The sequence below is a fragment of the Fringilla coelebs genome, assembly GCF_963513975.1.
Source record: "Fringilla coelebs genome assembly, chromosome: 3".
In the NCBI taxonomy this organism is placed as follows: Eukaryota; Metazoa; Chordata; class Aves; order Passeriformes; family Fringillidae; genus Fringilla; species Fringilla coelebs.
Genome location: NC_140030.1, coordinates 72,104,295 through 72,125,842, shown reverse-complemented (window position 1 = coordinate 72,125,842; position 21,548 = coordinate 72,104,295). Strand labels below are relative to the sequence as shown.

At 46.0% G+C, this 21,548-nt stretch overlaps 2 protein-coding genes across 2 annotated transcripts; one reads left to right on the top strand and one right to left on the bottom strand.

The window, feature by feature from the left end:
• Positions 1–3,184: 3,184 nt before the first annotated feature.
• EXOC8 (exocyst complex component 8) lies at positions 3,185–9,042 on the bottom strand. The gene is made up of 2 exons (XM_084202843.1): positions 7,411–9,042; positions 3,185–6,727 (listed from the first exon to the last, which is right to left on the bottom strand). Exons 1-2 carry the CDS (start codon positions 8,935–8,937, stop codon positions 6,119–6,121), a joined length of 2,136 nt encoding a protein of 711 aa, XP_084058969.1. The 5' UTR covers positions 8,938–9,042; the 3' UTR covers positions 3,185–6,118.
• Positions 9,043–9,158: 116 nt separating this feature from the next.
• On the top strand, positions 9,159–14,555 carry SPRTN (SprT-like N-terminal domain). Its single transcript, XM_084202479.1, has 5 exons — positions 9,159–9,511; positions 10,707–10,806; positions 11,600–11,728; positions 12,547–12,814; positions 13,113–14,555. Exons 1-5 carry the CDS (start codon positions 9,243–9,245, stop codon positions 13,829–13,831), a joined length of 1,485 nt encoding a protein of 494 aa, XP_084058605.1. The 5' UTR covers positions 9,159–9,242; the 3' UTR covers positions 13,832–14,555.
• Positions 14,556–21,548: the final 6,993 nt, after the last annotated feature.

Below are 21,548 nucleotides of genomic sequence, written 5' to 3'. Positions count from 1 at the left end.
CAAACAGTCCTGCTAATTGTTAGTGAGGGAAAATAAAGCAGAGCAGAAGCTGCTTATCAGAGATCTGCATTTTGAGAGAAAAATTCACTGAATCCTGAGGAAGGAAGGATTCTCTGCAGAGCTTCAAGTACCCTTCTGACAATCCCATCCTGCAGGAGCTGAGACTGGAAGCTGGGCTCCTTCCTATAGTGAATACTGGGTCTGGAAAATTAACATAACAGGAATCCCCAGACTGCAGCAGTGCTGTAAAGCTACAATTAAAACAAAACAAAGCAAAACACATTAGTGTGACTGGCACAAATTGTTGTCTGTGAATTGTGATTTTTAGTAACAGTAGGAATGACTCAAAGCACAGAGAACTCAAAGTCCAGAACTCTGGAAGAGTCTGAGGCAAAGTTTCCCCTCATCCCAGTCAGTTTGGAGAATGTCTAAAGTTCAGGTCTTAATTTTGCCAAAGTTTGTAGGGTTTAGATTCACATGTCTTGTATCACAATGGATTTGACTAAGTCTCTCTTACCTTCATGATACTCTTGATTTTGTTAGGATCAGTTTCTGGGAGGACAGAGGAAGAACTGTGTGTCTTGGTGGAATTAGATGAAGAGCTCTATGCTTTTAATTTATTATTTTTTTAATAATTTGAAAACATCATCAACCCGAGCATCTCCAAGGTCTTGCCAAGCAGCAGTGAAGTTAACAGTACCCACTCTTCTTCCTGGTCCACCTCCCTGCGCATTGAATTCACTAATCACAAGCCAAGATATTATTAGCCCACCCGAACAAGATTCCCAACAGCTGGAGTGCCACATTGTATTTTGGGCAATCTAAGGCGATGCCTCAGGGTCCAGCTCCTGCCTTGACACGAAGAGATCAGTCTCAGCTTTTGTACCAGCTTTGCTCTTGCAGTGGCTGGTGAGAACAGGTGGAATGCAGTTGTCTGCTTGCAGGGGGTGCCCACATCCCCGCATCACCGAGGGGAGGCTCCCCAGTGCACGGCTCCCGCGGGACCCCCGCCGGTGGCCCTGCACCACCGCACCTCACTTCAAGAAATCCGGGGAGCAGCTCCTCTCCATCCTCCCACAGTATCTCCCTTGGGTGGGAAGTGGGATGCTCTGCCCATCGAAAGGAATGTGGCTACTGCATGGGGAGGGAGAGAGAAGAAATACCACAGGGTCTCCCTCAGATGGGTGACCTAAAATTACCTTAAAACTGCCCTGATCAGCCACGTAAAGCCCCAGGAAGGGCACTACTGCTCAGTGGACAGCACAGGCCATGTCCCTTGCTAGTACTTTATCTCAGTGTCAAACTGAGCACATCTGTAGCAGATAATCTAGTTCAGTTTGTAACCCTGAAATTGAGAACTGTATTACAGAGCATGCTGAGGCTGCTGAAGCTGTATAAGCAAAGTTTCCTAAATACACAAGAGGTAACTGCTCTGTGTCCAAGGTGGCTCAAGCAAATTCTAATCTATTACTCCAGTCAACATCCCTTGAAGAGGTAAATGACATAAATCTATTTTCCCCAGTTTGAGGTGTTTCTCTCTCTACTATCCTCCAACTTTGTAGGGATTGAAGGCATATCACAACTCCTGAACCTGTGAGGAGAAAGATGTCTATGATCACAGAGCTGCTTGGCAGATAAGCCCCATGCCAGATTTGATTTTCATCAGAGAAAATACACTGAAGAGTCTGTACAACTACTAACAATTTTAAGTAAAAGGCAACCCAGTTCAATTTAAACAGTTGGCAGCAAAGGGAATACAGCAAAGAGTGTGTAAGTTAAAACTACAGGTAGTGGGGACCTTCTCTGTTACTGTGCTGGAGTGCAAATCTGCTCTTTGAGCATGGAGTTATGTGACAATGATCACAAAAGGGTCCCAGGATGAGGGAAGAGACAAGAAAGTTGACTCCATGTTTCAGAAGGCTTGATTTATTATTTTATGATATATATTATATTAAAAGCTATACTAAAAGAATAGAAGAAAGGATTTCATCAGAAGGCTTGCTAAGAATAGAAAAGGAACGAATAACAAGGCTCAGACTGAAACAGTCCAAGACAGCTGGACTGTGACTGGCCATTAATTGGAAACAACCAGATGAGACCAATCACAGATCCACATGTTGCATTCCACAGCAGCAGATAATCATTGTTTACATTTTGTTCCTGAGGCCTCTCAGCTTCTCAGGAGGAAAAATCCTAAGGAAAGGATTTTTCATAAAATGTCGGTGGCAGAGTTACACAGGAATTTCAGTCCAATATTGAAGTAAAATGACCAGAGGTCACACAAACTTGACTTTGAAAAGTCACTAATCTGAACATTTTACATGAGACATAAAACTGCAGCTGGGACAAGCAACTTTTTACATCTCTGCAGGGGCTTGAAGTGTAGCAGTGTTTTTCAGGCAGACCACAAGTCACATGTTGGTACTTACCTTAAAGAAAAGCAGAAAGGTGAGATACTGTAGAGGACACCTGCCAGCAGTACAGAAACACCTCAGGAAAACTGGAAAACCTAAAAAACTAACGGTACAAGAATTAGAAAATGTAGAACACAGCTGCTACCAAGGAATGAAAAAGACCTGAACATAACATCTGGATCATTTTCTGCAGCATCTTCTTTCCTCGGCATGCTACCCAAAACCTTCCAAGCCACACTGCAGGCAGGGCAGCACAGCTTCCATGCCTGTGCCTGCTCGCAGCCTGCTGAGCGCACAAAGCTCCACCTAGTGAGGGGACAGGCTGTACTACACATTCAGCACCAAGGTAAGTGGGGATGGACTCCAGACACAAAAGCGTCTGGAAGATAACAAGCCCTTTAGCATTGCGCTGCCTCGGTGTTGATAGTCCATCACACGTACACACACACACAAAGCCCCATCAGACCAGAGTACAGCCTCTCCATGTCCAGAAACATTTTCTTCCAGCCTCACCTCGCTGAAGTGACTTTGTAAGAATGTAACCGAAGTGACACCACTTGGCTTTCATCAGCTGGCTGCTGCTCACCTCTCCCTCACAGAGCACTGACCTGAAGCTCTCTGACTTCACTGAACTCCAGCTTCAAACACACTTTTTCAGATAATCAAAACAAACACACCACTAGTGCTGTAGGTCCAAAAGTTTTAATACATGCGCCTCACTGTTCTGAAAAGTTATTGTATTAAATTCTAATACATAAATTTACCTGAATTTTAAAAAATCATTTTACACAATTTTGCCACAGCACCTAAAGGAAACCAGATTTTATATGCAGTTATCTCAAAAAAACCAGTATTAATGCCTTCTCAAATTAGCAGAACTGTAATAGTAGCTCATTCAGTAGTTACTGCAAATCCCAACTTGAACAACACTATTGCCACAAGCGTACAGCTCAGGAAAAGGAAAGTGCCATTCCAAAATTGAAATTTTTTAAACTAGGATCAGCATACACTGATTTTTCTCTGTTAACCAAGTTAACATAAAAGGGTGTTTAGTTTAATTCCACACCATTTTCTTTATGTTAGTTTTTCTTTTATGATGTCTTAATTGGGGTTACAAGCTACAAAATATCAATGCCACTTATAGCAGTTTATACAATCCACACCTGCTTGAATTGTGACAGACACAGGAGCATGATGTTTGATGACTCAAATGAAAAGATTCCCTGATGCATTAAAACCAACATCAATGTAAGCCCACTGCTCCACAGATGGCAGCAGAGACAAAATCAGCAGGCTCAGTGTGCCATAAATTGATGAAGGGCTCAGGGACAGAGGCATAACAGAGCACGTGGCAAAATTACATTCTACATTTCATCCTCAGCTAAGGGTAAGCTGTGCTACACCATCTTACTAAAGAAGCATGAACAGGGCTCTCCTCCTTTTCAGCCTCATGTTAATGCTTGGTAATTGGGAAACTACAATTCAGATTCTTGCATTAAATCCCCAAGCATCACAATAATCAGTCTAGTTCCAGATCTAACCCTTCTCCTGCAAACACACACACACACAAAATAAGGCTCATCTGTATTTATTCTGCTTTCTTCTGCTGTTAAATAAAAAGAAATATAGCCAAGAAAAAAAAAAAAAGCCATCTCTTCTTCCTTTCCCCCAAAATACCCATCACCACAGAGAGCTCTCATTTATAATTCACTTGAACATATTTCTCACATTAGGTTTCCCACTTCAAACAGATGACAGAGATTGTATTACTTTGCTATACTTCACCAGGTTCTGATATCAAAAAAAGTTCCCTACTGAAATAACACCAGTAGACACTCACTCTCTCTTTGACAGAACATGTTACACAAGTTCTAACTCACTGTCCCTGTCCCTTAAAATAACAGTAGAGCTGTTTCACTGGTTTTCAATCAATGCAAGCTGGGAGCAACAAGTTACCCTTTAAAAACATTTTGTATATTTTTTGGGAGTTTGTATATTTATTTTGGGAATTGCTAGCAAAAGGCCCAAACACTGAAAAGCAAGTGAGCAGAGACAATAGGATGCTTTGCAAAATCTGACAGTTCAAAAGGCATCCAAAGAGCAAGAGAACAAAACCCAGCCACTCAAGTGGAAACTGCATTGAACTAGCACTATGAAAACAGGGAGAAATTAAGAACCTTCAGTATAACAGTTATGCAGAATGTTTTACTAGTGACACCTTTTGTTTGTTCAGGCAGTCACAAGGCATTCACAACCATGATACAAACTGTAAGAGCTTTAATTTGAAAGCACTACAGGGATAGGATATTTAGTTATTCCAGTTAAGGATGCTTTTTGAGGGACTGATCACAAGGTCCCTTAGCTGTAACATGATTTTCTCACAACTAAGAAAGTCTGCACAGAAACAGAAGAAGTTTGTACAGCTTAGAAGTTGAAGCTGACAGCTTCCCAAAGCCAGCCTTGACACAAGACTTGGCTTACTTTATTTTCACAGACACACACTGCATGAGACAGCAGCCAACACCATTCAATCCAAACATAAGAGCATTTATATAGTTTCCCCATCAACATTAAAATTGCCAACCAAATCCTTGTGATTTATGCAAAAAAGATAGTTCTTGCTTATTGCTGAATTACAGGAAAGGATGCTAGTCCTTGCAGGAGACAGTGTATATTTCAAAGTTCACATCTCTTACAGAAAGCCTCAGTCTCTTCACCAGGTGTTGGTTCTGTACAGAAAAACTAGCATTCAATTTCTTCCAAACGAAACAGTCCCTTCAGTCCCTCTTCCTGCCCTGCATGTCTCAAGAGCATTTATGCCTCTTCACTATGCTTCCAACCAGGAGACAACAGCCTGTAATGCATTTGTGACAGCACCTCAAGCAACAGTGCACACTTCACTAAATGGATGTGACCCCAATTAGATCCATGAGAAAACATGGAAGAGGAACACAAAGAGGAAGGGAAGCAATTTATTCTCACTTCTCTTGAAGCGAACAAATGGTTCTGACAGCAGGTTTGTTTTCAGACAGTTATAACTTGGGCTGACAGGCCAGCTTATTTAACAGAAAAAGCCCCTTCACCCAAACACTAGAACCTATACTTAAAACATTTTTATTTCAATCTGCCTCTGAAATAAATGAAGATAATCTCAGCGTTAAAGAAAAGTCTGCATTGCTACCACAAAAATCCCATTGTACAAATCCATGCCATTTATCTGCAGTGCTGAGTCACATCTGGATGGATGGATATGCCTTCCTGAATACCACACCCTGGGAATGCTTCAGCACTTCCCCTCCTACCAGAACACTGCCTTAAAAAAGAACTGCTACAGTGACATGATGAGAATTGATCTTTTCCTGCCATCTGCTGTACATGTATATAAGACTTTCACAAACAATTGGCCAAAATTTGTGTATTACAGTTATTTCCCAAGTCACAAATACTACCCAAGCCCTTCATACAGGATATGCTGTCCAAGGACACATGACCTCCACCTTCTCACTTCCCTGCAGCCCATCCACCAAGTAAAGCATTGCATGCTTGCAGGGATTGATTCAAAGTCTTCAGCTTCTGGAATGCAGCAGACAAGAGTTCTGCATCTTTCAGGGACTCAAAAAAACCCCTGTTTAGTTCATCTGCTCAATGTACAGCATGTTCAGTAAGTGCCGCCACCTTGGTTCCTGGGAACAGTTAGGTTCACTTCACACGACAGAGGTGGTACTTTCCGGATTTACACGCATCAGTCTTGAGGCATTTCTCAGATCCTGTAGCTGCTTGGCTGGTTTTCCAACTCCTTCCTCAAACCTTTTTTCCACAACAGGAAGGACAGTTTCATACAGGAAAGAGGCGTTCTGCCTAATGAACGCTTTTTTCTCAGGGTCCTGTTCACAGCGTAAACTGTAGTCAACATGCTGGACAGCCACCAGGATGATTTCCACGAGGCTCTCCAGGAGAACCATATGCAGCTCTGGAAAGTAAAGCTTTAATGCTTCCTCCAAGAAGGCCATAGTCTGCTTAGTGAAAGCTACTACAGTGTAACTGAGGTTGACCCAGCAGTCATCACCCGTGTATTGGTCAAAATTGCCCACCCCACAGCTCCTCATCTCCTCTCTGAGCTTCCCCAGCGCCTCCGGAGTCATCAGGTTCATCTTTCTCCACATCTCCTCAGAGTTGCGGTGCTTGGTGGCCTCGATGATGATATCCTTGTAGCTCTGCAAAGCACCTTTGATATCCTTTACCAGGAGGGCGTGAATGATGAAGGTGAGATCCAGTCCAATCTCGCTCAGCTGCTTGCAGTGCTCTTTAGCCACCTAGGATAACAAAGAAAAGCAATGTTATGTTATTACTGTGTTGTTATTACTGTGCAGGCTCCCTTTACATTTCACACATTTACCAAATTTATCTCAGAAAACTGAGAAGGGTTACTCATACTTATTTCTTGTGCTTTAAGAATCTCATTAATGAGAAATTAGTAACTGAAATATACATCCTGGCTGTCAAAAATACTCTGGACAATTACACTATATAGCCCACACACGTAAGCTTTTATGGCCCCCTTCCAATTAGCAACTGAAAGAAAGCATAACCTGAGAAAGTTAGTCTTGCAAAAAAAGTAAGAAAATGTAGCTAAGGACAGCCTTGGAAAATAAAGAGAAAGTTTTGAAGTACTTATAATTCAGGTGTAGCTTATGTAAATTTTAGGACCTCCTACTAGTTAAAGGCAAATTAAGAATCAACACATTTTGCATTCCTGATAAAGGCAGGGTTTTCTTTGACACGTATAAGCTTAAGGCTTTCCTCTGTTAAACTAAAAAAAAACCAAACAAACCTCAAATGACTATTAATCTTTCAACGCAGAAAACCTCTCACAAGAAACGCAGAAAAGCCCACACAAGAGTCAACAACAAACGAGAGTTAGAAAAGACACTTTAAAGCTTTGAAGCCTTTGTTTCAGCTGCTGTGCTCCACCACCCCCCTCTTCGGACTCTCTTACCTTGACACACTCTGCCGCAGTTGACAAACTCTCTTTGCTATCAAATACTTGCTTACTGAAGGCATCTACAAACATCCTCATGGACGAGCGCGCCCAGACAACAAAGGCCGAGTAGCAGCCGTTGTTGCCGGCGAAGTCCGTCTCAAACTCCCTGGCCGTCTCCAGGAGGCTGGTGAAGAAGACATGGCAGAGCTTGTGGATGTAGAGCAGCGTGGCGCCCTCGATGCGCAGCTGCCGGATGGCCGTCTGCACGGCGGCTGCCCGGTTCTTCAGGAACAGCTCGCAGGCCTTGGTGGACTGGCCCAGGCGGATGAGCTGGGACACGGCTCGGCGGGTGGCCCGCGGCCCTCCTCGCAGCGAGCGGTCGGGGGACAGCTCGAACACCAGCACATCCGTCAGCTGCCGGACGCGCTCGTCCACCTTGGCCCGCAGCTCTTTCACGGGCTGGCTCACGGGCTTGTCCGCCAGGTACTCGTTCAGTTTATCCAAGAGGTCCACCGCCCCCTCGAAGTCCCGCTGAGCAATGCAGACGTCCAGGTCCTCGGGCAGCTCCTGGATCCACTCAAGTGAGAGGTCAACGACCTCCTCCTCAGCGGAGGGCTCATCCTCCTCCTCCTCGTCCTCATCCTCGTCGAAGGGGTTGGTGGATTCGGGGGGCGTCGGGGCGGGCCGGGGCAGGGCCTCCTGCTCCAGGCGCCGCTTCTCGCTGAGGGCGCGGTTGCGCTTGGTCTCCTCCAGCACCTCCAGCCACTCCTTCTTGATCTTGGCGTTCTCCGCCTGGAAGATGCGGCTCTCGGGGAACATGAGCAGCTTGAACATGTCCTTCATAGGCGGGTTGTCCTTGACGTTGACCACGGCCAGCCCGTCGAGGGGGTACAGGGCGTCGTAGCGGTAGGCGCCGCGGCGGTTGGGCAGGGCGGTGGCCACGAGCAGGCAGTCGTTCATGAGGAAGGCGTGCACCCGCTGGATCTGCGCCATGTGGTCGGCGTCGTACTCCACCAGGTCGCCGTTGTAGACCAGGTACTTGCCAGGGCTCTCGGGCAGGAGGTCGCGGCAGCCCTCCACCTTCTCCAGGAGGGTGGTGAGAGTGCGCTGCCGCCCCTCCTCGTTGGCCGCCGCGTCCTTGGCCGACAGCGGCAGGAAGGGGTCGGCGGCGGCGGCGGCGCGGCGGGCGCCCAGCGCGGGGTCGTCGCGGTCGGCCTGGAGGAGCAGGGCCTGGGTGACGGCCTCCATGATGCCCTTCTGCTCGGTGAGGATGTGGCTGAGCTGGTACATCTCGCTCTCCAGGTAGCTGATCTCCCGCGCCGTCTCGATGAACTGCCGGTAGTTTTGGTAGACATTGCGCTTCAGGCTCTGCGCCGTCTCCTCGCTCAGCGCCTGGATGCGCTGCCGGTGCTCCTGCAAGTCCCGGTCCCCGTCCGACTGCTGCGACAGCTGCTTCACGTACTCCCCGGCCGCGAAGCCGCCCGACTCCAGCTGCCGCCGCAGCCGGCTCCCGCCGCCGCCCTCGCCCAGCGACAGCGCCATGTCCGCGCCGCAGCCGCCGCCGCCCGGTACCCGCCCTGCCGCTACCGGGGACACGACACCGCGCCTGCGTCCCGCGGCTCGGCGGCAGGAGCGGCTGTCCGGGGCGACGCGATGGGGCGGGGGCGAAGGGAAGGGGAGGGAGGGAAGGGAAGGAAAGGAAAGGAAGGGGTGGAGGGGACGCCGGCGGCGCGCGCACTCGGAAGGACGCGGCGGTAGCAGCCGCCGGTCGGTGCTGCGCGTGCGCCGCGGGTCGGTGCTACGGTTTCCGGTCGCGGCTGTGCCGGCCGACGGCGGCCGCGCTCGGGATGGAGGACGAGGATTTCTTGTTGGCGCTCAGGCTGCAGAGGGAATGGGAAGAGCAGGACGAGGCAGCGGCGGCGGCAGCAGCAGCAGCAAAGCGCCCTGATGTCTCTCCGTTCCGCTCGTCCCTCCGCCCGATGTCGGTGGTGGACGAGGCGTGGGAGCTGCTGGACCCCAGCCCCGACGTTCATGGCCTGTTCGTGCACTTCAACCAGACGCTCTTCTGGGGCAAACTGGAGGCTGTCACGGTGTCCTGGAGCCCCCGCATGACCAGGTGCGGCACCGGGGGGTGGGGGCCGAGCTCCCGGGGCTGCCCTGTCCCGGGGGCGGTCGCACGGCCGGGCGGGCGGCGGGCAGGCCCATCCTTGTGTTTCGGGAGCTGCCCGCTGTGCCTCCGCCCGCCCCGGCGGCGTGCGCGGGGTCGGGGCGGCGGGAAGGGCCGGCACCCATGGAGCCGCAGCGTGTGGCTGCCGGTGTCGGGGAGGAGCTGTCACTTGTCACTGTGCTGCTCCTCGCTGTGCCCCGCTAGCGCCGTGCTGGTGCCATGGCTTCTCTTCCCGGGCACTTGGATGTTCCGCATCTCTGGCAGAGCCTGTACGGCGGGACGGGAATTGGTCGCTGTCGTTGCCTCCCTTACCTTGCATCTGTCGTCCCTAGCAGCCATGAGTGGCTTTCCGCGGGGTGCCGGCAAGCCGGAGGGATATTAAAATGGAAGAAATTACTTGGTGTGTGTGGAAACCTCACGTACTCGTGTTGCTGCTTTGGTTCTCGGTCTTTATGATCGTTTTACTGCACGGCAGATAGGCAAATACAAACCAATAATAGTATACTCGAAAAATGTAGAATGGGCTAGGAAGGGGAATATAGAAGAAATCTGAGTTTAAAGAAACCCAGGAATCTTTGAAGTGCAGTCTGCAGTTCTGCAGCAGCTGCAGTTGCTGGTGGCTGCTGCCGCCGCCTCTTATCCTCTGCTGGCTGTGGTATTCTTTAGGCATTTGGAAATAGTTGGATATTGCACTGATAGAGGACTAACTCAGTAGGACTAACACAGACAAGAAAAGTGGTGTTTGCTGGGTTAGTCCACAGAAGTGGAATTATATGCAGATTCGGTATGAGCCAAAAGTTGAAGGGTGGGGAGTGAAATTGAAACAACCAGCAATTAAGTCAGCGTTTGCTGCTGTGACTCTGCAGCCTCCGTGCAGTGTATCTTAGTCCATCACAAGTTCTGAAGGAAACATTCTTCTGCCTTCAGAACAGGTTTTTCTTCTCTAAGGAACTTGTGGATTTGTTTTTTCTTTGCTTAATGATACTGAGTTTTTCAAATAACTACTCAAAGTGATTTTATTTCATGTTCTGAGTGACCTAGCATGTGTTTACAGGGGATGGCATTTTAACTTAAACTCTCAGTTTTCTTCATGTGCTACAGAAACAAATAGATTTTCATATTTTCTTTCTTCTTTTCCTTTCAGCTCTGCTGGTATCTGTTCATATCACGAAAGAAGTGGGCTGTGTTCCATTCGTCTCAGTGAGCCGCTTCTAAAGTTACGGCCAAGGAAGGATCTTGTGGAGGTATTTGAACATGGCTTTTGAACCTGCACGTAAAGCATATTGTGTCCTCCCCCCAACTTCATACAAACATTTTAGATTTCATAGTGGGATTCTTTTATGTGGTAACTTATAGGTCATGAAATAGTGGTGGCTTTATTGTTAGGTTCATGTGGCTTGTGTTGCAGTACCATGGTAATCTTTAGTTTTGTGTTTCAAAGTGGGCAACTCCAAGTAGAAGTCTAAAGTCACTTGTTTATTTTATTGACTTTATATAGAGGAAAAACAACCCAAGTTTTTTAACTCCTAAATTATCCTTTAATATTCAAAGCAAACGTGGACTGCAGTTTCTAAAGATCCAACAGCAGAAAATAAGGATATAGGATATGACTTAACATGACCTTTTGTTGCTTCCTTGGGCCTCTGCCAGAGCTGCTGCTTTGAGCTGGCTGAACATTCAGATTTGCCTAACAGCAGAAATGCTGTAGAGTTTCAGCTTGCTCAAAAGTGGCTCTTTTTTGGGGTTGTATAGGGGATGATGTCTTTAAAGATGTGGTTTAAGTTTGAAGATTATTTCTTCTTTTTGGAATGCTGCTTATTGGAGTGATATTATGCAGCATGTTTTAGTGATGTGGGAGTAGGGGTAATTTGGTTTGATAGATCAATTATGTTTTTATGACCCAGGCTGAGTATGTGAATAATCAAAGATCAGATCAGTAACCACAAGCAATGTAGAAGAGTAAAATACTTGCAGCTTAATCGTGAAACTGAAAATGCAATGCTTTTCAGTGAATATCTAATGGTTGCATCATTGCAGACGCTGTTGCACGAAATGATCCATGCCCTGCTCTTTGTTACTCATAACTACAAAGATCGTGAGTCTCATGGACCAGAGTTCTGCAAGCACATGCGTCGCATTAATCTCTTGACTGGAGCCAATGTCACAGTAAGAATAATCCTCTTCACCTGATTTAACAGAGCTTTCTTCCTGGTTTGCTGTTTCAGTTGACTGGTGCAGAATAAGTAATGTTCTTATTAGACACTCCACAGTTGGTACCAATACAAATTTGCATCCAAGTGTGTGCTAGTTCCATAGTTATTTGTTGGGGGTGGTGGTGAGAAAGGTTGAGGAAGATGTGGTGAGCTGTTAGTCATGTAATTTTCAGGTATGTTCTCTGTAAGAATTTTTCTTTAAGCTTTTTGTGGTAAACTAGAAAGAGCTTAAATGATAGCAGGGACAGAAGTGCTCCATGTGAAGAGCAGTCAAGATTTACATCAATAGAGGGTAATGATATTTATGTCAATATTTTAAAATAATGTGTCTAATAAGATCAATTAAGGTAATAGCTGAAAGGAGAATACAACACTGGTATTGTTTGCAATGCATTCTAAACAGTTCACATTCTAGGTGAAATTGTAGATAGATTTCCAAAGTGATTTTATTACAGTTCCAACAAGATAACCAGGAGGTATTCCTACACATCCTATCTTTTTTTTAAAGTTTTGTTTTAATGGTAGCTAAATGTTGATCAAATTTTACTCAGGCCCAGCTCTTTTAACTGTTAATATAAAAATTATATTTTCCACTACAGCAGTAGTGGAAAGAATTGAATGGAAATAGATTATTAAAAAAATATTATAGAGCTAGTGATATAAAATTTGTAATTTCCTGAATGACTGGTTTTTTGTGGGTTTTTTTTGTTTGTTTGTTTGTTTGTTTTGGGTTTTGTGGGTTTTTTAATTTTTTTTTTTTTTTGAACGTAGATCTATCACAATTTTCATGATGAGATTAATTTGTACCGCCAGCACTGGTGGCGATGCAATGGCCCCTGCCAGAACAGAGCACCTTACTTTGGATATGTGAAGCGCTCGATGAACAGAGCACCCTCTGCACATGACTTCTGGTGGGATGAACATCAAAAGACCTGTGGGGGCACGTTCACAAAAGTGAAGGAGCCAGACAAATTCTCAGAGAAGTCCAAGCAGAAAACTCAGACAGCAAAACCTCCACATTTCAAGTCAACTAACAAAGGTATTTTATAATTTTTTTTTCTTTTCTGAATTGATTTTTATCAAAGACATTTTCTTGAACGAATATGGACCAGACACTACATAAGCTTGGTTTAGATGTTACTGTTACATAGCCAAAGAACAGGGCCTGTTTGTTTGTGCATTCTTAGGCTGCTCCTCAGCTGAATTGTCTGCAAAAAGTTTAGTTTGATGTATTATTTTCAAGCAGCAGATTTTTTTTGGGTGAAGCACCTCCAATAGTAAGCCCATGATTTTTTTAATGAAAAAATTATTAACTTATTTTTAATCTGATTTTGCAGGCAAGACAGAAATGCATGGTAATTGCAAAGACCTGACTCCTTTTAGTGGAACAGGATATCGGCTTGGAGGAGGAGACGGTGTGCTTTCAGAGAAAAACACAAACGCCAGCAGCTCCACTGCAAACAGTGAAGCACACGGCTCACTGCATCATTCCGCCATAAGGACGACACCAATCCCTAAAAAGGAGATAAAACTGGAAAAATTACCCCGTGGCAGCATCTTTCCGCTTCATGCCGGTGGTGCCAGTGAGAAGAGCAACTTTGCTTTAAAGCGTGAGTTTCCAAAGCTCTCTGCTGCTGAGACAGAAGATGACGAGAACGCCTGTGCGTTGTCTGCCGGGATGGCTCGTGTTGCTGAGGGAACATCAAGCCAAGGCTCACCAGTTGGCAAGAGGGCTCTGCCATCTTCTAACTCGTCACCAAAACGGATTTGTTTGGAGCAGACCCCAAGAGCTCAGGGTGCCTCTGGGAAAAAAAGCTGTGTTCATACACTGCAGCAATGGCCAAAAAAGGAAGACAAAACCGCCTTTGAAAAGTATTTCAACAAAAAGGGTGGTACTGATGTCACTACAACTGCAAAACCCAGAGTTGAATTTACACAGTCCTCTGCAAGTCCTAGCAATCCTGTGAGGCAGGAGAGAAGAGTCAGTTGTCCTGCCTGTGGGAATGATGTTTTGGAGTCTGAAATAAATGAACATCTTGATTCTTGTCTTTTGTAGAACAGCAGAAATTTTCTTAAAAAGATAAACCAGGGCTGGAAACATTGTTTGAAATTTTTGCTCAGGGTTTGCTTAGCTGTGGTTAAACTCCATGTGCCTGTTCTGAAATGGAATTTAAAATGAGGCTGACCTCCATATCCTCACAGTAGTAAGTAAAAATTATGTGGAATGCTGCTAGGAGTATGGTAAAGGCTGTTCCTGGGCATTTCATAAAAGCTTTCATGATTTCCCAGTTAAACTTCCTTCAAGTGCTATACAGGACAAATTAGGATTAAAGTGACATTAGCTGCCAGTCTTTATTTTGATCCTTCTGGAAGCCAGCCAGGTTCATGGTTTGCAGGCCAGTCAGTTGAGTACTAAAGCCATTGTGCCATGAGAAATTGAGTGCCAGGCACGTGTGTTTTCTATGTGAGCTGCCTGAAACGTTCTCTTGGTGCACTAAGGTATTTAATGGGTTAAGCATTAAACAGTATGACTCCTTACAATCAGTAAAACTGATTGAATGTTTGCTTAAACATAAAAATTGTTTTATATAAATAACTGTTAAACAAAATAGTTTTATATCTTGTTAATGTGAATTTTAAATGGCTGTACATGTTTACAGTGTTACTGCTGCTCCCTTAACTCATTTTAAATGCTTCATATTTTGAAAAATATTGACACTATAGAAGTTTAATGTAAATTACTTTGTTCTTGCATACTCTGAATAAATTGTTACTGAAGTTTAAATTTCCACTAAGCCTGGCCATTTTGTGTCACTTAGCAGTGGGTGCACCTGTATATAACAGTCTTGTTCATTAGAGCCTTTCTGTATTAACACATTTTCTTCTTAAATTTCACTGTGAAAACAGATGCTGGTGAGTACAGATTGCATCAACTGCTGCTTTCTCCATCCTCTTTTTAAAGCAGTTTCACTATTGTTACACTTCTATGAAAAATTTTACAAATACTGATAGTAAAACTTGCTTTGCCATGTTAATTTTCTATACTTCCTTTGAAAAGCTGCAGCCATCTATCAGTGATACTTGACATTTTTAAGGAGAGGACTACCAAGAAATATTTGTATTATCTTATGTTTTTAAGATGAGGGTGAGAGTTGCACCACAAAGCATCTCTCACATCATGAAGTATTTTTGAGAGGTATTTCCATTAAAATTGCTCTCTGCAGTTTCCTCATTTGACTTTCCTACTGTGACAGATGTGAGTAAAGGAGAAGGATTGTGGGTGTTGTTAAATGTGGGGATTTTTCCTAATGTCTTCTTTTACTTCTGAATTGTTCATTTGAATGACAAACAGAAAACAAACGAAGAATTTAGTGAATAGTGTAGTCTGTTGAGAGAGGGAAGAGCTTAAGCTGTAGGCAAGTCTGTCCCTCATATACACGTCCTAAAATAGATCATTGTCCAAACAATTGAGCAATTCTGGATTAGCTATGGAAAAAGAGCACCTCTGTCATGTGTTTTTACAAGGAAGTATTCTAAGACTAGCATCTCTTTTATGCAGAGAGGAAGGCTTTGCAGTTACTGTTTATTGCAGGCTGTTATTAATGGGTCACAGCCACCTTCATTTTGGGTATGCTACTACAAATGCTGTTTCTGTAAAATGTTGTGCTCGAATACAGTGTCCTGCCCACAAGGATAACAATGACTACCAGTATGTTTTTTAAATATGCTGCTCAGTTTGGGTCAAAGATGAGAAATTCCATCCTCTCTTTCAGTTGTCTTTGTCCTTGAGTGAGTTTAGATATTGCCTGGAACAACACATGCTGTCAGTGAGCCTTGAACAAACCCATTTCACTGAAATGCAGCATAAGTTGCCTGAATGGAAACTTGAGAAACAAGTTAATAGACTTGATTTCTGAGGCAAAGCAGTTATGAAGGAGGGTCAAGTGTGTGTGTGTGTGCATTTTGTCAATAGAAGGTTCTGCAAACTAAAGGAAAAAGCCATCTCATTTTGTGGTGACCTGCTGGGATTGCTCTGGATAAGTCAGAGAGGAGTTCCAGAGGTTCATACTATCTCAGTGGGGGTTACTTGGCCCTTTCACTGTTATCATAAGAGACTGCTCTTCACTTGCCTTGAAAGTGGTTATCAGGCAAGAAGTCCTGAAGGTCGCATATTAGCAAGTATTTTTTACTTTATGGAAATGTTATCTAGGAAGTTTTCATAACACTTGAGTTCTGATGAAGCAGTGGGAAAAAATTTTCTCAGAGCTCCTAAAATGTATTAGTATCTTGCAAGAAGATATGCAATATAAATAGCCTGGTTTAGAACATATTTTAACAGCAATAGTGTGCGTTCATGTCTCCTTTAGTCCAGCCTCTATTTCTCACCTGGCATATTTGGGTGGCATGGGAGAAGTGTATTCTCGCAGTCCTAATGCCTGTGCATAAGCTGAGGAGGAGGCTATTTACATCTGGGGGGAAGCAGGCCCTCAGGCAGGGCAGGGCCTGCTGCTCAGAGTGTGGAACCAGGAACTGGTTACCTGAGCCCCCTTTCTAGGAACATTTCCCAAGAGAACAACCAGAGAAATATTGCTCATTTGGAACAGGCTCTGCTACCTGCCTCTGGGCCAATGCAGTCAATAAAGGTCACCAGGTAATAATCTAGTGCAAAATTAAAGGCTAGAGAGGGCTTAGACGTAACTGGACAAGAAGTGAATAATTCCTGAGGTGCAAAGCAGCTATTCAGACTTCAAACTTCCCTTGGTGCAGCAGGAGGACACTAAATGGCTTATGAGGGTTTTCTTCCTCGTGTGTTCTTCTGGAGCCCCTCAGTTCTCCTGCATTTTCCATACACACAGCATCTCTTCAAGTAAAGCAAGATACACTTCACTGTGTAGCAAGAAGGAATCAACAACAAGTTTCTGAGGAAAAAGACTGATGGACATCTCTTCTAAGTAGGTGGAGCAATCCATGGTGACAGTGGGATGATGAGGACTGATCTGGCTGGAGACTGTTAAGAAGCGGCCACCACAGCAGTTTGCCTCAGCACTGCTGGGTCTGGTCATCCTAGAACACCATGTCTGTGCCTTTTGTTGAATCTTGTCACCTTAAGTTGAAAGGCCACTAAAAGGTTGGACCAGGTGACCTTGTGAGGTTACACCTGGCCCCTGTGAGCATGTTTGTTGCTGCCTGACGTGGTGAAGGCAGCAGCACAACCGCTGGTCCCCAGCAGCTGCTCCCAACAGAGAGCCAGTATTCATCAGTTATACACTCCAAACTGAAATACCCAAGGTCCTACTTGCATCCAGATTACTACAGCTGTCTTGAAGCCTTGGGATTTAATAAACTATTTCTAAAAATATGAATGTGAATACTCTGCATAAAAATTACCCTTGAAGTGTGGTTTGTGGGCTCGCAGGCCATGAAAGAGACCCACATTTCACTGTATGTGAAAATACGTGTGCGTGATTTCATAGACTCGTGTATGGAAAAAAAATGTCGAGAGCCCAGGAGCTTTGTGCGGAGCTTTGGGATCCTTCACCAGGCCGTTAGGTGGCACTCCTTGCACGTAAGAAATTCTAAGTTCGTCCTCTCCAACCTGCACTGGGAGAGAACAGAGAGCGGAGGATTGCCGGCTCGTGTTTCGCCTACCCTGCGCTCCAGGCTGAACGTGGACCAGCAGCAACCCTGACTGGACCACAAACAAGCTAGAGGAGGAGGAATAGTGGTTGTGGTGGGGGAAATATCTGCGACTGGCTGGGAAACGAAAAGTAAATTCACTGCTAACTAGATTCCGTGAGCGATTCTTTAACTTTGCTGCAGGAAGGACTGGGAAGATGAGGGAGTAGCTCATTTTTCCACTTCGGGGTTCAGGAGTAAGCCCAAAGGCATCCTTTTGTGGGTTACAGGTACTGCACTGTTTGCATCCATTGCAGTGACAAAGCTAAGTTTCTGTCACCGTTTGGCATCAACACAGCTCTGCAAGAGATGCAGGACAGAGTTCTAGGAAGTCAGAGGTGTTTATAAAACACAGAACTCCTGTTCTAAGCCAGGGAGCCAGAGGGGTGTAACAGGCCCAGGGAAGGGCAGCGTACTACAGGTGTGAAAGCTTAAATGGGATGTGGCCATGGCCTTAATTCCTGTTTCCTTTTAGCTTCTGCCAGGCCAGGCTGCTTTAAGACTAGATTAAATTTCTAAGCAGGTGCAGCAGCTTGGCCTCAATAGCTCAGCCCGTCTCTGTTCCATCCATCACCTTTCATTTACATAATTTCACCTCCTTTTTTGCCTTAGTATGTCTTGGATGTGACATTTCCTAAACTGTGTAACAAATTTTTGAAGGGGCAAAACCCAGCAAGTCAAGTATTTGGCTTCACCATTGCTTAATTTAAAAGCAGAGATTGCTTTATTTTTCTTTAACTGATGTCAATCTCTGGATCATAGTTTTTGTGTTTACTGCAAGTACCTTCTCTGCAGAGAGCTGTCATTAGTGGCATAAAAAGTCTGGGGCAAGATGTGGGCTCAAGGTCAGTGGAGGCCTGCTACAGGATATGAGCTATAGGAATATGGTTTAGTTGAAGGTTTTAATTCTTCTTGTGGCTTCAGTAAGCAATTTACAATGGCAGGAATGGCCAAAGGGCCTCTCTGCTCTTACCCCGCTTTCTCACCACTGCTTTGCTGCCCTGCCTTTGTCTTCCCACTGCCACTGGTCTCTTCCCTGGAGCATCCCAGTAATGATCTGCTTCCTTCCCCAAAGGATCCCCTCGGTGGCTGTGCTGCCACTGATCCATAAGCAGTTTTTGATTTGCTGGGAAGGTGTGTTTGGAGGCAGGCACAAAGCTGAAGTGCAAGTGACTCACTTGGAAGGTGCCCTCCTGCAGATGCCAGCGCAGCCTCTGCAGAGTGGGACAGGGCCTGGCTGCAGCACCAACAGCAAGAAAAGCTCCCTGGTGTGTCACAGGACCACAGGGCTGGGCACAGGCTGCTCCGGGTACTGCGGCTCTGGAAGGACATGGCACAGATCTGGGTTCTTCTGGCAGATGGCAAACAGAAACATATCCAAAGGGAAAAGTCATCCTGAGGATAAGCCAAAACCCCAGGAGCTTCAGAGAGGAGGGCACCTGTACCAGGTGCCAGGAGTATGGATAGCTGTGAGTAAGGGACTCTTAAATCTGCTCTGTTCCCCAGGCTATGCTGCTAAGAATCCTTTGGGTCGTTCCTTTGATTTACATTTAGCAGTACCTACATGCAAAATTTAATTTAAAAAAGAGAAAAAATTTCTTTCAGCAAGGGTGGCTGAACATAGGATCAGGTTTTCTGCAGAGGTTTTGGAGTGTCCATCCTTGAAGATACTCAAATCTCAACTGGATGTGGTCTTTGGCAGCCAGATTGGTGTGACCTTGTTAAAGGGCAGGAGAGCTGGACCAGACCACCTTCAGGAGCCCCTTCCCACATAAACAGCTCTGGGATTCCACCTAACAACCCCAGGAGTACTTCAGGTCAAATTGAAATTACAGCTGAAGGCAGTTAAGGTCCATCTGCTTGCCCTTGGCCCGGTATATCCCAGAGGTGCTCACACCATCTCTGACCATCACCTGATTTCCAGCTGGGCATTTGCTCCCCTCCCTGCAAGGTTTGGCGTGGGCAGCTCTCATCACTGCCACCATGCAGGCCGTGGGCATGGGGGATAAGTCTCCTGTCACATGCATCAGAGACTGGGGGACTTCAGGCAGGAGCTGGGCAGGTGCCATGACACAGGGACAGGTACAAGGAAGCTCTGCCCTGCCAAGCCTAATTGCTGAATCCTCTCCAAGTCACGCTCTGGGGGGGAGGATTATCAGCCCTGCAGACAGCACGAACAAAAACTCAGACTTAATTAACTTTGAATGTACCTAGAAGAGATTTAGAATACCAGAAAAGCATCCCATGAGAGGAAATAGGAGGTATTTCTTGCACTGCAAAACCCTAAGCCTATCCAAGCTCTCAGGCAGCATTTCCCAGGCAATATGGCAGAGTTAAGACAACTCTGCCAAGAGGTCTCACTGCTGATATTTGGGCTTAGGCTATGAAATGCAACGTTGCTGAAGCGGACACACATCCCAAGCGGTAAGCAATGCCATGACTTTGGAGCTGTTTGCAAGGTGTTACAGACACAAGCATTAAAGACAAACATCCCCTGAAGGAATGGGGAGCCTTCAGTTTGAAGGAAAACACTGACAAGTTGTTGCCTTAATGCCACCTTCCTTTTAATCCCGTACAGGTCCCTGAAATGTTATCTTCTCCAAACCAATTCTGCAGCACTCGCACCCCAAAGCAATGCCTTGCATCCCCAGCTGTGCACACACTGAACCATACAGAGGCTACAGTCAGTCCACGCACACCCTGCAGCACACATGGAGGGAAACACTGCCTTAACTTCTTCAGGAAGAGAAGAGGAATGGGAGGCTTCTGCTGTTGGGCAAGCAACCTCACCCAGCTATGAATTGCTACAGGATGGGTTGATCCCAACCCTCAGCATGTTTTCACATGTGGATATGGGTGTGTGCTGAAGTGACACCATTTTTAGGAGACTGACAAGTAGATGGCCTGCCCATGAAACCTGCAACAATTTTCAGTTCTCCTTCTCTCTACCTCTCTTCGGCAGAAAGACTGCCAAGCCCGGTGTGAGGCTGTTGCTGGGTGGTTGTTGCACGGTTAAGGGACTCTAAATGCAGTGCCAGGTGAAGGGTACGTCCCATGAAACTGCCAAGGTCCAGCTGTGTCGTGTATATCCTCACCACCTCTGCGAAGGACAAGGTTAGCTGGCCTCCCAGAGACAGCAGCTTAGCACACAGAGCTTTTGTCAGGCAGCACCAGCTCAGGGCAGGCAGCAGCACCAGCCAAAGCCTGTGCTGCCAGCCATGACTTGTAGGCACTATTCTCAAGGCATTTTCTGCAGCCAGAGCTTGGGTAGCACCTGACCACCTGGAAAGGCAGCCACCAGGCCGTGACCAGCTGTCATCTCACAAAAAAAAACCCACCCCAAAAGTTTTCCTCAGCCAAGCATGTTACAATTTACTCCAACCCCCACTCAAGGGACACGGCAGGAGAGAAAGGCCTGCAGCTCATTTGACAGCAGGTGGGACAGTGCTCGGGGAGCCCTGGAAGGATGCAAAAGCACTGGGGTAGCAAGGGGCTGGAGAGGCCCCCAGGCACATGCGGGAGCAGAAATGGCAAGGGCAGGTTGGAAGCAGAGCAGTTGCTCTCCAGGCACTCTCACGTGAGGCAACGAGCAAATTTTCAAACCTACTGTGAGCACTGGAGGTGTAACCACCCCTCCATCCCCACTCCTCCCTCCCTGCCCCAGTGGATTTTTGTGTCACACAGCATCCTTCCTCTGTAGGGGAGCAGTGTGTCTCTGTCACCTCTGGGACACAAAGAACATGTTTTTCTGCTTTGGGACGAGGCCTTGTCCTGGCTGTGACACAGCAGGAGCCCACCTGCTCTCTCCAGTCCCACGAGCCTGAAGCATTTCTGCATCCTACTCCTGGTGTCCCAGTCACAGCCTGGCCACAGCTGGACCCCGCTCCCCACCTGCCCTCTTGGATTTGTATAAGCCTTGGGTTTACTGTGAAGTACGTGCTCTCCCTCCTCATCTCATTGCATAATGTTCCACGGTTGCAGAGCTACAGCAACTCTCAGCCAGATACAGTCATTTCCTAATGTGCTATTTTAAATAAAGGGTTAAAAAAGCCCAAAAAACAAATCGAACAGCTATAATGTTCTTAAAGTGCAGGTGG